Source organism: Peromyscus leucopus, chromosome X (assembly GCF_004664715.2).
Source record: "Peromyscus leucopus breed LL Stock chromosome X, UCI_PerLeu_2.1, whole genome shotgun sequence".
In the NCBI taxonomy this organism is placed as follows: domain Eukaryota; kingdom Metazoa; phylum Chordata; class Mammalia; order Rodentia; family Cricetidae; genus Peromyscus; species Peromyscus leucopus.
This window is the reverse complement of record NC_051083.1, coordinates 34186970-34201125: the sequence shown is the minus strand read 5'-3', so window position 1 is coordinate 34201125 and position 14156 is coordinate 34186970. Positions and strand designations below refer to the sequence as shown.

The 14156-nt window shown below is 41.1% G+C and overlaps 1 protein-coding gene across 7 annotated transcripts in view; it reads left to right on the top strand.

Annotated features, from left to right (window-relative positions):
* Sh3kbp1 (SH3 domain containing kinase binding protein 1) overlaps positions 1 to 14156 on the top strand; it is a 344717-nt gene that overhangs the window by 161973 nt on the left and 168588 nt on the right. For all 7 annotated transcript variants that reach the window (XM_028873246.2, XM_028873244.2, XM_028873247.2 and 4 more), the window contains one exon: positions 8584 to 8687. In XM_028873246.2, coding sequence (XP_028729079.1) covers positions 8584 to 8687 — 104 coding nt within the window. The remainder of the gene's footprint in view (positions 1 to 8583; positions 8688 to 14156) is intronic.

The following is a 14156-nucleotide window of genomic DNA, read 5'->3' as shown; positions in this document are numbered from 1 at the left end:
GTTGGTAGATGTAGAGTGTTAAAAAGCAGATTGTGTGAGTGTTAGGAATTGTCAGTTGACCAAAAGACTTTCTTTCTGTTCATGGTGTTATTTGTTCTATTTTTTTGGTCATTGAACAGATTTGATGTAGTTTTTCACATGCCGCAAGACTATAGGATGAAGGGTCACATCAGTATGTGCCTTGTTCTGAGACTGGAGTCATGGTGTGGTTTCCAATTTCAGCCATTTCCTTTTTAGAGAAGGAAAATATACTTGCAATGTATCTCCACATAACTGGTGAATTTCATGTAAGACAGGGTCCTCTAGGCCCTAGTTCCCAGTACTTGCTGGAAATGTTTGGGATTTAGGTCTTTTCACTTTCTGGTTTCAACTCTTAGCCATGTACTATGTTAGCCCATCCAGTTCTTCAAAAATATTACTACTACTACGACTACGACTACTACTACCACCACTACTATTATTTTGGTGTGTGTGTGTGTGTGTGTGTGTGTACAGCTTTGTGGAGTCAGTTTCTCCTTTTCCTTCTCCCTTTATGTGGATTCTGAGGATCAAAACACTTTTACCCTAGGCCTTTTACCCCCTCACCCCTACACATGGCTCTTTCTGAAGCCACAAGACAGAGCTGAGATTCTCTAGAATTATGTCAAAGGTTTGAAATACTAAGCCTTTACTTATAAGCTATAAAATCTCTGGTGAAATAATTGATTACTATGTCCTCCTGAAACTCATTGTCTATAAAAAGAGAGCCAGCATTCTACCTAGAGATCAATCTGAAATGAAATGTCACAATACAGGTAAAGTATCTAATAGTCATAAGCATTGAGTATAAGTGCTTTATAAATGTTAGCTGATATTATTTTATTAATCAAATTATTGTAGGAATGGAATGTGGCTGTTAGCTCTAGTGAGAGAGCTGAGGTTGTGCCTGCCTTGCTATATGTCTGTGTACATGTTTTTGCATATGAGTGCATACTCATGCATGTGTATTTTAGGACCAACATGCTATAAGGCTATTAAGTAGAAATGTAGCAAATATGCATCGTAACATTTTTCTTCTTTCTACTTTTTTGCTAAGCCATGTATGCATACATATTTGCATGTGCATTATGTCTATTCCTTCTTTCAGTTAAGCATGAGAAGTTAAAGTAGCCTTGCCTTGAAAACATGTAAGTGACTGGCATAAGTAGTGGCAGTGGTATTGCCATGAATAATGGAAAACACTTACAATGCACTTTCTAGTTTTCCTAATGTAGGTGTGTGTGTGTGTGTGTGTGTGTGTGTGTGTGTGTGTGTGTGTGTATGTGTGTGTGTATTTTGTTGGCTCTGCTTATTATGTGTGTCACAAGTTGGTCTGAGCAGGAAGATGGTGACTGAAAGTAAGAGATTCCAAATTCCAGATGTGGGCAAGTCATGTTTGTTTCCAGTTCTCAAGATCAAAGACAAAACCCCCTCAGAAGGAATTGGTCATTGTACCTACCTTTTCAAGGAAGGTCGTGATTCGATAGTAAATGCCAGTGAAATGTAGGGCAAGAAAAATGGTAAGAGACACCCTGAAACTCTCTGTGTTACGATAGGTGAATGCAGTTGAAATACAATTTCTCCCAAGTTGGTGTTCCTCTTTACACCCACACTGGTGTAAACATGAAGCCAGCACTCATGTTGATATACAGAGCTGAGGCCCAGAAAAACAGGAGGCCTGCAGTTCAGGAACTTTCTAATGAAAGCCAGAGTGAAGAGTTGGGGCGATGTCACAGTGTTACAGGAAGCAGCTGATACAGATTGCAGAGAATTTGGGACTAGTGAATTGATTCAGTTCATCTAGGACTGAAGAGAGACCTCAGAACACAGGCCAAGGATATACTGCCACTTATGAGCTTAGTGATCCTGGGTAAATCACTGATCTTTTGGTATCCTCATTTGCAAAATGGTTGCTCATTCCAGCTCTTTTATTTATAACTCATGTGGTTGAGATACAGTGATATGGATATCAGGAGGTGTGATGGTCCATGCCAGTAATCCCAGCACTTGGAAGGCAAAGACAGGAGGATTGTGGATTTGAGGCTAGTCTGGACTAACTAGAGAGACCCTGGTTCAAACAAAGAAATGAAAACAAAGAAAAAGTTGATCATGAGCTAGCCTCATGTAGGGAAAATAAGACTTTCTGCATGGGTTCAAGTCAGGTGACCTATAGCATCAGCTGCCTCTGAATCCTTTCTTTGTGCCTTCTGGGGCATTTCTTGCTATGTTGACAGTGTGCATTATAGGATTTTATGGCACCAGTTAAGTAACCTCCTCAGAACCATTTAAGAAATATAGACTAGCCTGACAGAGAGAAATTAGTGAATTCATCATTGTTTTGGTACCATGTGAGCCTTTAAGGTCTCAAATGCATAGATTTGGTTGAGGTGAAGTCAGATGATTCTGTTCCAGGTCCTAAACCTGTTATAATAGTCTTTTATCTAAGAATATATCACTGTGACCTTTGCCATTTGTACAGTGTTGGGCTAGGTGCTACATTTTACATTTAGGAAAATATTTATTCATGTGGTTTTATGTATATATGTGTGTGTGCCTAAGTGTATGTATGTGCACCATGGGCGCATGTAGGTGTTTGAGAAGGCAGAAGAAGATGTTGGGTCCCCTAGACTTGGCTTTACCGTATATGGGTGCTGTGAACTGAACCCAAGTCCTCTGCAAGAGTGGCACGTATTCTTAATCACTGAGCCTTATTTACCTATAACTTTATTTTTGAGAATCTGATGAGATATAATCATATCTACCCTCCCATTTCTCCCCTCCAACTCTCTCATGTCACCCCCAACACCCTCTACCAACTTCATGTCTTTGTACTTTTGATAATCCACTAAGTTCAATTAGTGCTACTCATATGTGCATGTGTGTGGGGCCATTCCACTGGAGAATGGGAAACCTACCCTCTGGGAGCCATCCTCAGCAGTGGCCAAGTTCCAGCAGAGGATGTAAGGAGTCATGGGTGAAGGAATGAGCCAGGCATGATGATTGGGAGAATCTTGCAGCCTGACTCATTAGCAACCAGAGTGCTTTTTTTATTTATATAACATTTAGTAAGCAGGGATAGATTCATGTTGTTCCAAAACATAGAGCATATCATTTTTGGTTTTGGACATGTGTTTCACCTTTTCTTGCTCATCTTTTAGTCATCATTAATAAACTATGACAGAAAAGAGTTATCATTTCCAATCATTTTCCCTCAAGTTTTGACAACATTGATGAACAGAGTTATCATTTTTACTCATTAACCCATAACCCAATTTTTAAGAATCTAGAAGCATACGACAGCCTGTTCTCAGGCTGATAGCTTTGGTTGCTTCAAGGATGCTAGACCAAAACAAAATCTTTAAGCCAGACTGGGCATATTGCCATGTTCCAAGTAGTGTATTATTAACTCTTAATGGTCAGAGGGCTCAGGAAAATTCTCAGGCCAAAGCTGCTGCAGTTATTATTCAAATTCTGGCATAACACAATGTTTATGTTTTACATTTTTATAGAATTTGTTTATATGTCTAATCCTGACATTCTGTTGTTTTTTGGTCATAATATATCACAGTGACTTTGCATGTGCTAACTTTTCTAAGAAAGGGAAGTCCTGACATCTCATTATTTTATCATATTTCCACTCCATGCTTTTCTCATCAATATAAGTCTCTGTGTAGGGCAGAGATAACTTCAGCTAATCTGACTTTATTACTATATATGCCATGTAATTGCCTGAGTGTATAGTGGAAAGAGGCTTGTGATCTGAACTGTGACCAACTCCCCTAGCCCACCGACTCTTACTGACCTTTTAAAGTTTACCTTGTTTTGACAGTCTTGTTCCTCAGTAAGTACAAGGACAGATGTTTCAAAAATGTCTCATAGCCTCATAAAGAGACCTCTGATTTCTTTATGTGTGTCACAACCTCCAAGGTGTAAGGAAGACCTTCAAGTAGATAAGGCTATTTCATTAAAAGCAGGAGGGGGAGTGTGTTCAGGACTTACCTGGGGAAGCTTAGAAGCAGCACTCCTGGGAAAAGGCATAAATAATTCATAAGAAATTTTCCATCAATCCAATTTCCCCAAATTGTGCAAATATTAAAAATCTTCCTAGGCTGGGCAATGGTGGGGCATGCCTTTAATCCCAGCACTTGGGAGGCAGAAGCAGGAGGATCTCTGTGAGTTCGAGGCCAGCCTAGACTACAGAATGAGTTTCAGGACAGGCACCAAAGCTACACAGAGAAACCCTGTCTGAAAAAACAAAACAAAACAAAGTCTTCCAAGAATGCAACAGGTGGAGATGAAATCCAAAGGTGGCATGGCAGCCATCATGTGGCTCAGCTTGCTGGATCCTTGTCAAACAGCTGTGCTTACTTGAAGACATCTGCCATTCCCATCAGATACAGCTGTGCCACCTACCCATGGCCATCCCCTCAGAAGAGAATGATTCTCCCTCCACCATCAACTATTCATTGACAGCAGCTCCTAAGTGCTGGAACATGAAGATCATTTATGGTGGAATTCCAGCTGGCTTGCTCTTGTGTAGGTCTTGTTCAGGTAATCACAACTGCTTTAAGTTCATGATTGCAGTAGCCATGTCGTGATGAAAAGACCACATTTCCTAGCACTCCTCCCATCCTCTGGCTCCTACATTCTCTGAGCCTTGGTAGTGGGGTTAATGTAGATGTCCCATGGGGCTGAACACTCAGTCTCATATTATCAGCACTTTGACCAGTTATACATCCGATGACTGTTGTCCATGGCATAAAGAAACTATTCTGACCAAGGTTGAGTGTAACCGAGGTCTATGAATTTAAACACAAGTATTTGGAAAGAAATTTAATAGCATGAGTATAAGAGTAACAACAACAGCTTCTACTCTAGAGCCCATGACCTCTCCATTCATGGATATTTGACCAGGGTTACAATACTAGGCATGAAATTCCTCCTGTGCAGCAGGCCTCAAATACAGTCCTAAAGCAGTGGTTTTGTCAGGCTACCTCATGACAGCCATGCTACTGCTGTACCAGTGGACACAGCCCACCTGGTAGGTCAGCATCACAGTGTAGATGTAATCAACAGTCTTATTAAATAAGAAACACAGAACCAATGTAAAAGAGAAAGCCGAGAGGTCAGAGCTCAGAGCTAAAATCTCACCCTTCCTCCTGCGGTGTCCCAGCTTCCGAAAGAGAGCTATATCCTGTCTGTCCGTCTTTTTATAGTATTTTGTTCTGCCTTCTCATTGGTTGTAAACCCAAACACGTGACTGCCTCGTCACTGTCTGTATGTACAGCCCCCCAGGTCTTAAAGGCATATGTCTGCAATGCTGGCTGTATCCCTGAACACACAGAGATCTATGGGATTAAAGGCGTGGGCCACCACCGCCACACTCTTGCTATGGCTCTAATAGCTCAGACCCCCGGGCAACTTTATTTATTAACATACAATCAAAATCACATTTCAGTATAATTAGAATACTACCACATCACAGCATGCAGAGTCCAGCACTGGGTAAGAACGTTGATGCCTTTCCTCCAGCAGCAGCGTGCACAGCACCTTCTGACACTATGGAAGCGAGTCAAACTGCAAGTTTTCTCATTGGTGAGATTGTTTTTTTTATGTTCTGCAGCCTTCAGCAATAAGGGTCTAACCATGTAGTTATGGAGGCTAATTAAGGGCAATGACACTAGTATGTGTTGTTTTGGGGATCTGGGGCCTCCTTGACCAATAACTTAAGCAGAAGTATCCCATATCTTGTACTGTGATTTTTATTTGGTAACCACTGCCTTCTGAAAGGGATATCATCTACCCATGCAGGACAAAAATACAACAAAAATGTCTTTTGGAACTTGTTCACTAACTAGTGAGTTTCTATAAAGCTTTTTCATGGATTCTTTGTTTTGGTTTAACCACCCAGTACCACCTCCTCTCTCCTGTTCCTCCTTCCCATCCCCAATTAACCCTTTAATCCTCAGTACCCCGTTTTTTCTCATTTCACACGTGTTTTACTATCCTCCCACTCATTTTTTTTTTAATTTTATTTTTTGAGACAGGGTTCCTCTGTGTAACAGCCCTGGCTGTCCTGGAACTCACTTTGTAGACCAGGCTGGCCTCGAACTCAGAGATCCGCCTGCCTCTGCCTCCTGAGTGCTGGGATTCAAGGTATGGGCCACCACTGCCAGGCTCTTCCACTCATTTTTTTTACATCAGGATATGAGTATAAGGTTCCATATGACCTGTGATATCATCTTCATTTGGGTTACCCTTCCCCCTCACCGCCTAAGTTCCCCACTACTCTCACAGCCCTCTCTGCTTAAACCTTTCTGCCCATAGTATTCCGCTTCACTACTTCATTTTACATCTAATCTACCCTCCCCCTTCCCTTAACAATTATATCTAAATTTTATGGCTTCAGCTAGAACCCTGTGGGGCTTTGGGTATTAAGTCCCCTTGGTCTGGATTTGGTGGTTTCTGTGGTTATATCGGTTTTCAGACATTTGTTATTTTGTTTCATGCTTCGAGTTGTGTCTTCAGAGTTCATTTCAGCATCAAATTAGATGATGGAGGGCTAATGAGATGGCTCCGTACATAAAGGCACCTGCCACTAAGCTGATGACTTGAGTTCAGTGCTCAGGATCTACATGGCGGAAGGAGAGAACCCACCTGCACAGGTTGTTTTCTGACCTCTGTGGGCACGCTGTGGTGCACGCATAGTTCTTCCATCCCCTGCAAGGAAAGAAAACTTAGGCATTGAAAACTCATAGAACTTCATCCTAAGGTACATATATGGGCCAGGGGGCCGGAGAGGAGTACCACAATTGCCTTGTCATGGAGATTTTCTTTGCTAGAGTGAGAATTGTGTATCTTTCACCATGTCCAGAACTTGAATTTCCTTCTGTATTGTTGGGAACTATAAAGCAGTAGTGGTCGGCTTTTGTTTTTGTTTTGGAAATAGAATCTTACTGAATAACCTGCATTGGCCTGTAACTTAGGATCCTCCTGCCTCAGCCCTCTGAGCTCTGGGATTACAGTTGTGTCCGATCACATCCAACTTCGTGACAGCACGTGTTCCCCTGAAGTACCAGTCGGCTAGCCTTGTTCTTTGGAAAAGCAATAAGCAATGGGTCCTTAGCCCACGCAGGGCCAGGCCCTCCTTACAGCTGACAGGACACATTGCTAGCCTCGGATGTGCCTGTGATCTCTGAGTTTGTTCTTATTACGATTCAGTAGCGTGTGACTTTGTGCAGAAAGGTGGAGCTCATTAGTGTCGTAGCTGAAGCTGTGATTAGACAAGCTATTGATTCTGAACTTCTGCCCTCCTCTTTGTGTTCAACCCTGTTCTTCCTTAGGGAGGGCCACACAGAGAAAAATGAAAGCAAGAACTAGGTCACTGGCTTGTGAAAAATATTGATCAGGGAGCCTGTAGATGTAGTTCCAACACGTTCCCTTTTGTGTGATGTCATGGTGGGGGTAGGACTAATGTACTCTGTAATCACCCCTACAGGGACTTCCTTTTTCAGGGAAAAGCTTAGAAAAGAAAAAGAGTCTCCAGGGGCAGTACCCAGAAATAATGCTGGCTTTCTACATGCACTTCTTTGAAGTCGTTGATCCTGGTGATTTTCTAGGCCATGTAGTGGCGTGAAGGAATGATGTGAGCTGGTCAGCTGTGAGCAATGCCTATCTCAGTTCTTAGCCCTCATATACCTACCTCGCCCTGGCTTCTACCACCAGTGCTGCATGCCATCTCACATGCATGTTTTTTATGCCCACAATGCAATAGGCAGTATGGATGGTCTGTAGACAGTAGCATCTGTATTTGTACCAGCTTCAAGTCCGAGGCTCCCTGGTGTGACCCATTGTGTAAATGACATGGTATAACCCTGAGTGTCCTCTAAATGAAGTATGGCTCTGACTTTTAACCTTGACTTGCCTGGGTGGGTTCTGTGAAAGCAGCCAGGGATCTTGCTAATGCATCCCCTGGGACACAGATGGCTCTGTTGAACCCTGTGGGACTTTTGAAATGGTACCAAGAATAGCAGAAATCAAATTGGCTTTGGGTTATCAGGCTCCAGGTCCAGTGTGTTGAAAGGGTGACATTAATAAGAGAAAGGCCAGGACACTTTCTCATTTACTTTGCACACTTGGGGGAAATGCTCTTTGCCTTGCTAGCATCAGAAGTAGACCATTCTGGTTTCTTTAGCATATCACATCAGCTTTCATTATAAATCAACAGCAGCAAATAGAAAGTACCATCATGTATGGAAGTGTGTCTAAGGCAACACTGTGCTCCAGTGCTTCGGGGTGGGGTTTTTGCCTTCTGCACCAATGGATCAGTTTCTCATATCCATGGGTTTCTGACCCAGCAGCTTTTCAAAACACCAAGAAGCATCGCTCTGCTTTCTAATGCCTCTCTAAGAGACCAGGGCTGCTGTGCCTCTAGCCATGCCCCAGAAAGCATATTTGAGACAAATCAGCTTACTTTGCCTGCATGCCTAGGAAGCCTCTCTTTAAAACCTTAGTGTGGGATGTGAGAGAAGAACTGTATCTAAATATTTTGCTTTTCCCATCCAGGCGATCGACGGAGACGCCGATGCCAGGTGGCATTCAGCTACCTGCCCCAGAATGACGATGAGCTTGAGCTGAAAGTCGGGGACATCATAGAGGTTGTAGGAGAGGTAAGCAAGTGGTTGAGTGACATTGATGCCTCATGTGGCTATCAGACCCACCTGTGCATCCAGCCGTGAAGAACCCTTGCTGCAGATGCGCAGGCCCATTGGCCTTGGCAATGGATGTTCAGACTCGAAGAGACTCCAGAGATCATCTAGTTGAGTCTCTGGGGAAATTGGTTTTGTCAGAGGAATTCCTTTAGGCCAGGTGGGGGTCAGATGTGGAGCCATCTGAAGCCATTGTCTTTGTGACATACCTTTGGAATTTCAATGTTGTCTCATTCCTGTTTACTTTTGTTAATGATGGACCCTGGTCACAATAACAGGGATTCATCTTTAGAGTAGGGGTTCACTTTTCATTGTGGAGAATACTGGATTTAGAGAGAATGAAAGAGGCATGTGGCATTTATTAGACCAAGTATGTGACAGGTATGATAAGCTTTTTGTTTTACTTCTGTGTTCTTGCATAGCTTGGGTCCTGACTAGGGGTGGCAAGGGGATGAAGACATGACAAACACAGAGACCCATAGAAAATCTTGGATTGAGTGGACTGGGCTCTTTAATGGAGAAGCTGCAGGTGCAACCCCCCAACCCCCCCCAAAATAAACCAAAAAAAACCCCAACTCAGTGTATTTATTATACACAATTGATCAGGGAAGCGGGTCATTGCATACAGTTTAGCAAGGAGGTGGCATCATTACATATAGATAAAGGGGGAGGCAGGGTATTTTATACAGCTGGGCAAGAAGACCAGTTTAGCAAATCTCAGTGGGTGCAGTATGTAGGGAGCAGTCATCAGGCTATAAACATGGGAGATGGGGAAGAAAGCTACAGTGGACATTTTCTGCACTCATTGTCAACATTTGTGCTCTGACCAGAGGAAGACTTTGTCATTTCTATGAGCCTCAGCTGGCGAAGTTTTTGTCACTTCCATGGGTCTGAGGCATTGGAGTCTTTGATAGGGCCATGTTCACGTCAACAACACACATTCACCCAAGATTTACTTGCTGCCTATAGTACTTTTGTTGTTGTTCTGGTGTGGAACACTAGGCCTCACATATGAGCTACACTTCTAGCTCTATGATGATGTTCTTCACACATTAGCCAACTTAATCATCCTGACCACTTTATGGTGTAGATGCACAAAGACCCTCAAAATATTCTAGCAGAGGCAGTGCTGTGGGATAATGCTTTTCTATACTGGTTTAATAAAACGCTGATTGGCCAGTAGCCAGGCAGGACGTATAGGTGGGATAAGCAGACAAGGAGAATTCTGGGAAGAGGAAACTGAGTGAGTAGACACCAGCCCACTGTCCAGGGAGCAGCCTGTAATGACACACAAGTAAAGCCACAGAACATGTGGCGACATATAGATGAACAGAAATGGGCTGAGTTTAGGTGTAAGAACTAGTCAGTGGTAGGCCTAAGCTAATGGCGAAGCAGTTAAAATTAATATAAGCCTCTGTGTGTTTACTTGGGTCTAAGCAGCTGCGGACTAGGTGGGACACAAAAAAAAACTTTCAGCTATAAGGCAGGGCTAAGGGGCAATGCCAGATCCATTGACTGGGGACACCCTCAGTCTCCTGTGCCATTTTCCTTTGAAAGTTTGATCCTATCTATCCAAACTGAACCTTACTGGTATTTAAATGTTCCTAGAGATACGGGGTGGGCTGCTTGGGCTCTGCTCCCCCAGGCTTTGAGCATCTTGTGCCTTGGACTTATAACATCATCATTCATTCTGCTTCAATGTTTGGCTCTTTGTATAGAAAGAAATAAGTTTTCCACTTGCTTGTATTTCCTGGCTATCAGTTGACGTTACAGAAGCTCATGGTTTATAGAAAACAGGGTGGAAGTCGAGGTGGTCTGGAAGTGAGCTGTCATGTGGGTGCAAGTGGTAGAACTGTTAGCAGAAGCCAGATTTCCAGACTCATTGAAACCTAACCTGGCCTTACCCCACCAGTAAGAGATCTATAAGATGGGAAGGTTGGCTCCAAAAGAACTGTGAAAGAACAAAGCTTTGATAAAGATGGAAGGGATGAGTAACTTGATGAAGATGGCTGACTTAGATTCCAAACTCTGTTATGACCAGTACAACAATTAAACTGAGACCTTTGGGGTTATCTTTTCTAGAGGACAGATCATTTGCATCTCTGCTAGTCAGTCTGTTCTTATTGTAGCCTGGTAAGAATCACTTGCATTGCTTTTGTTTTTCTTACTTGTCAAACAAAGATATGTGTCTCTAGAGAAGCAGTTAATGGTGTTCTCATCATTATGTACTTTAACCCCCTTTGTCTGTTTCTAAGTTTTGGGTAATTTGTGCTAATATGTTAGTCAATCTTTAAAAATATCCGATGTCAAGCAGGGCACATAGGAAACATTTATTGAAAGTTAAAAGGGTAAGGAATGAATAGATAGCTGAACAGAACATAATATAATGATGGGCAAATTTCTTAAGATCAGACCTACAGAAGAAACTCTATGATAAAGTAGATATGACTAATAAAAACGTTAAAAATTAGTATATGATTTGAGGTAATTAAACAAAGAGAACAACAAATAGGAAAAATGTAGTAAGTTATAAAATGTATAAATATAGCATATGAAAATTATATTAAGGTACAAGATAAGTTGGCATATGCTTTTAATCCCAGCACTCTAGAGGCAGAAGAAGCAGGATCTCTTGATTTCCAGGCCAGCCTGAGCTACATAGTGAGACCCTATCTTAAAAAACAAACAAACAAAAAATATGAGGAAGCTGTTAGAGCAATGCCAAATGATACATGAATTTGCCATAAATTCAAATCCCACAAGGGAGAATAGTATTTTTATTTTTGTTATTGTTTTGAGACAACGATTCACTGGTAGCCCAAGCTGGCTTTGAGCTTGGGTTCTTGCTGTTTTAGTCTTCTGAGTGTTGAGTTACAGGTATATATTACCATGTCTGGACCTAGAAAAAATTTTAACTATGTGAAAATATCTCACCTTGCTGTTTATTAAAGAAGTATAAATTAAGATAGTAATTAGTAGGTTTCATATCATTAAAATAAAAAAAATATCTACTGGTCAGACTGTTGGCAATGCCTAGTGTAAGTGGTGAATTTGTATAGTTGTATGATACTTACATGAAAGAATGCCAATAGCTATAAAAATATGAATAAAATTATAACTGATTTCATTACTAAGAATTTATCTGCAGAAAATGGTTAACAAAAATGTACAACAGAAAAATATGTTAATTGTAGCAGTGTTTATAATAATGAAAAATAATCAAGAAAAGAAATTAAGTTGTATTACCTAGCTAGAAGACATGAAGCCATTAAAATGGTTCACACAGAGGCCTTTAAATATTGATTTATGATGATGTTTTGCATTATAATTATTGGTTATATTCCTCCTAGCTGAGAGTTTTTCAATGGCATAGACCTGGCTTTTATCTGTCTTTGTATTTGTGGTACCTGGAGTAGTGCCTGAATCCTAATATGTACCTTGATAAATGCTTGTTGAATAAGTAAGTGAATAAATGGAACTATAAAACAGTTTGTTGTGAAATAAATGAACAGATTAGAACAGAAAATTGCATACACTAGGATATAATCATGTGAAATAGATCTATATACATGTGATCCAAGATTGAAAGGGAGAAAGAATTGAAAATGGTCCTGTCATAGAAGATGATTTTTCCTTCACTGTCATAATAATGCTTTAAGAACACAAATCAAGGACAAGAAACATGATCAATTCATTTCTGAGAAATACTGTACACTTTTGCTTGTCAAGGGTGAGGAAAGGGCCATGGATTGTCCTTGAGGAACAATTGCTGCACTTGTGACTATATTCACCTAGAGGACATGAGCTATTGGCCACCACCACTGGCCGTCACGTGCAATTCCAGATTTTTTTCTGCTTACTTCCAACTGGATTCTATGCTGCATTTGCAGTTTGCTTCAGTAGGAAAAAGGAAAAAGAAAGCTGTACAGTCTGAGGGCCAGCCTTTTAACCTATATTTTCAAAATTTTATCGACTATTGCCTCAATTGATCTCCCAGATGTTTTTGTCATTATCAGTGTATAAAGATCTGTCCTTTGATGGTGAATGTTGTATATGTGCTTATGGGCATCTCTTTTCTGGTTCTAGTAGAGCAGCAGTTTTCAACTTGTGAGTCGTGACTCTTTTGGGGTCACATATCAGATATCCCGCATATCCGATATTTACGTTGCAATTCATAACAGAAGCAAAGTTACATTCTGAAGTAGCAGCAGAAATAGTTTTATGGTTGGGGGTCACCACAACATGAGGAACTGTATTAAAACAGTTATCCAGTTATACAGAAAATTAAAAAATATTTTTAATTATTATAAAGCAGCATTAGAAAGGTACCAGAGACTGAAAAAAATGTCCCAAGTAAACAAAATTCTTTAAGTCGTAGGGACAGATGAAGGTAAGAACACAAAGCTTTGTGATACTGTTGAATCAACCAATCTCTTGATTGGTTGAAAGTACAGTATATTGGAGCACTGGCTGCTCTTCCAGAGGACATGGGTTCAATTTCCAGCATCCACATGGTAGCTGACAACCATTCATAACTCCTGTCCCAGGGGATCTGGTACCCTCTTCTGGCCTCCAAGGGCACTAGGCATGCACACACTACGCAGACATACATGCAGACAAAACGCCCATAGACATAAATAAATAAAATTAAAATGTGAAAGTACAACATAGTTGTATATGTAGATATTATAATTACATCTTCATCGATTAATAGTATTAGAGTTGTTTACACGGAAATGCAACCTATTTTTTTGTCCCTAAAAGACAAATCTTAGGATTTTGACTCTGTAGGCTTGTTTTTAAGAAACAATTGAGTCAAAAATTTTTTAAAGTTATATATATATATATATATATATATATATATATATACATATATATATATCTTAGTATCTAATATTAACTTAAAATATCACAACCTATGTGCATTTTCAACACAGAGTCATAATACAGGGTCAGGCCTATATCCAGTATTCATTGTATTCGTGTATATATGTGAGTGTGTATGTGTGTATGTGGGGGGGGGGGGCTAATGCCTTTTCCCCGAGGATGGGTTCCTGGGTTGAGTTCCTTGCTTTGTATATCCCCCCAGTGTATCCTCTCTGATTTGCACTCTCTTTAAAGTGGACCAGTGGCAGAAGCAATGGAAGTATAGCATCCCTCTGAAGTTCTGTAGCTCCCCACCCGCATGTTATTCAGTTTGGTAGCAGGTTTTCTTTTAACCTTCACATTGTTACCTTCATCCTTTCTTAGCACTGACTTTCTCTTCCCACACCTGTCTTTGCACCATGGAACCAAGAACATGTATCTGGAAGGCCTAAAAGGTTGGGAAGAAACAGCCTTGGGCCCCTGATAGGAGAAGTAAGAGCTCGCTTGTCTGGCACAATTGACTACCAGCCTGCAGCCCTCAGCCGTGGTGAAGGACGAGAACAA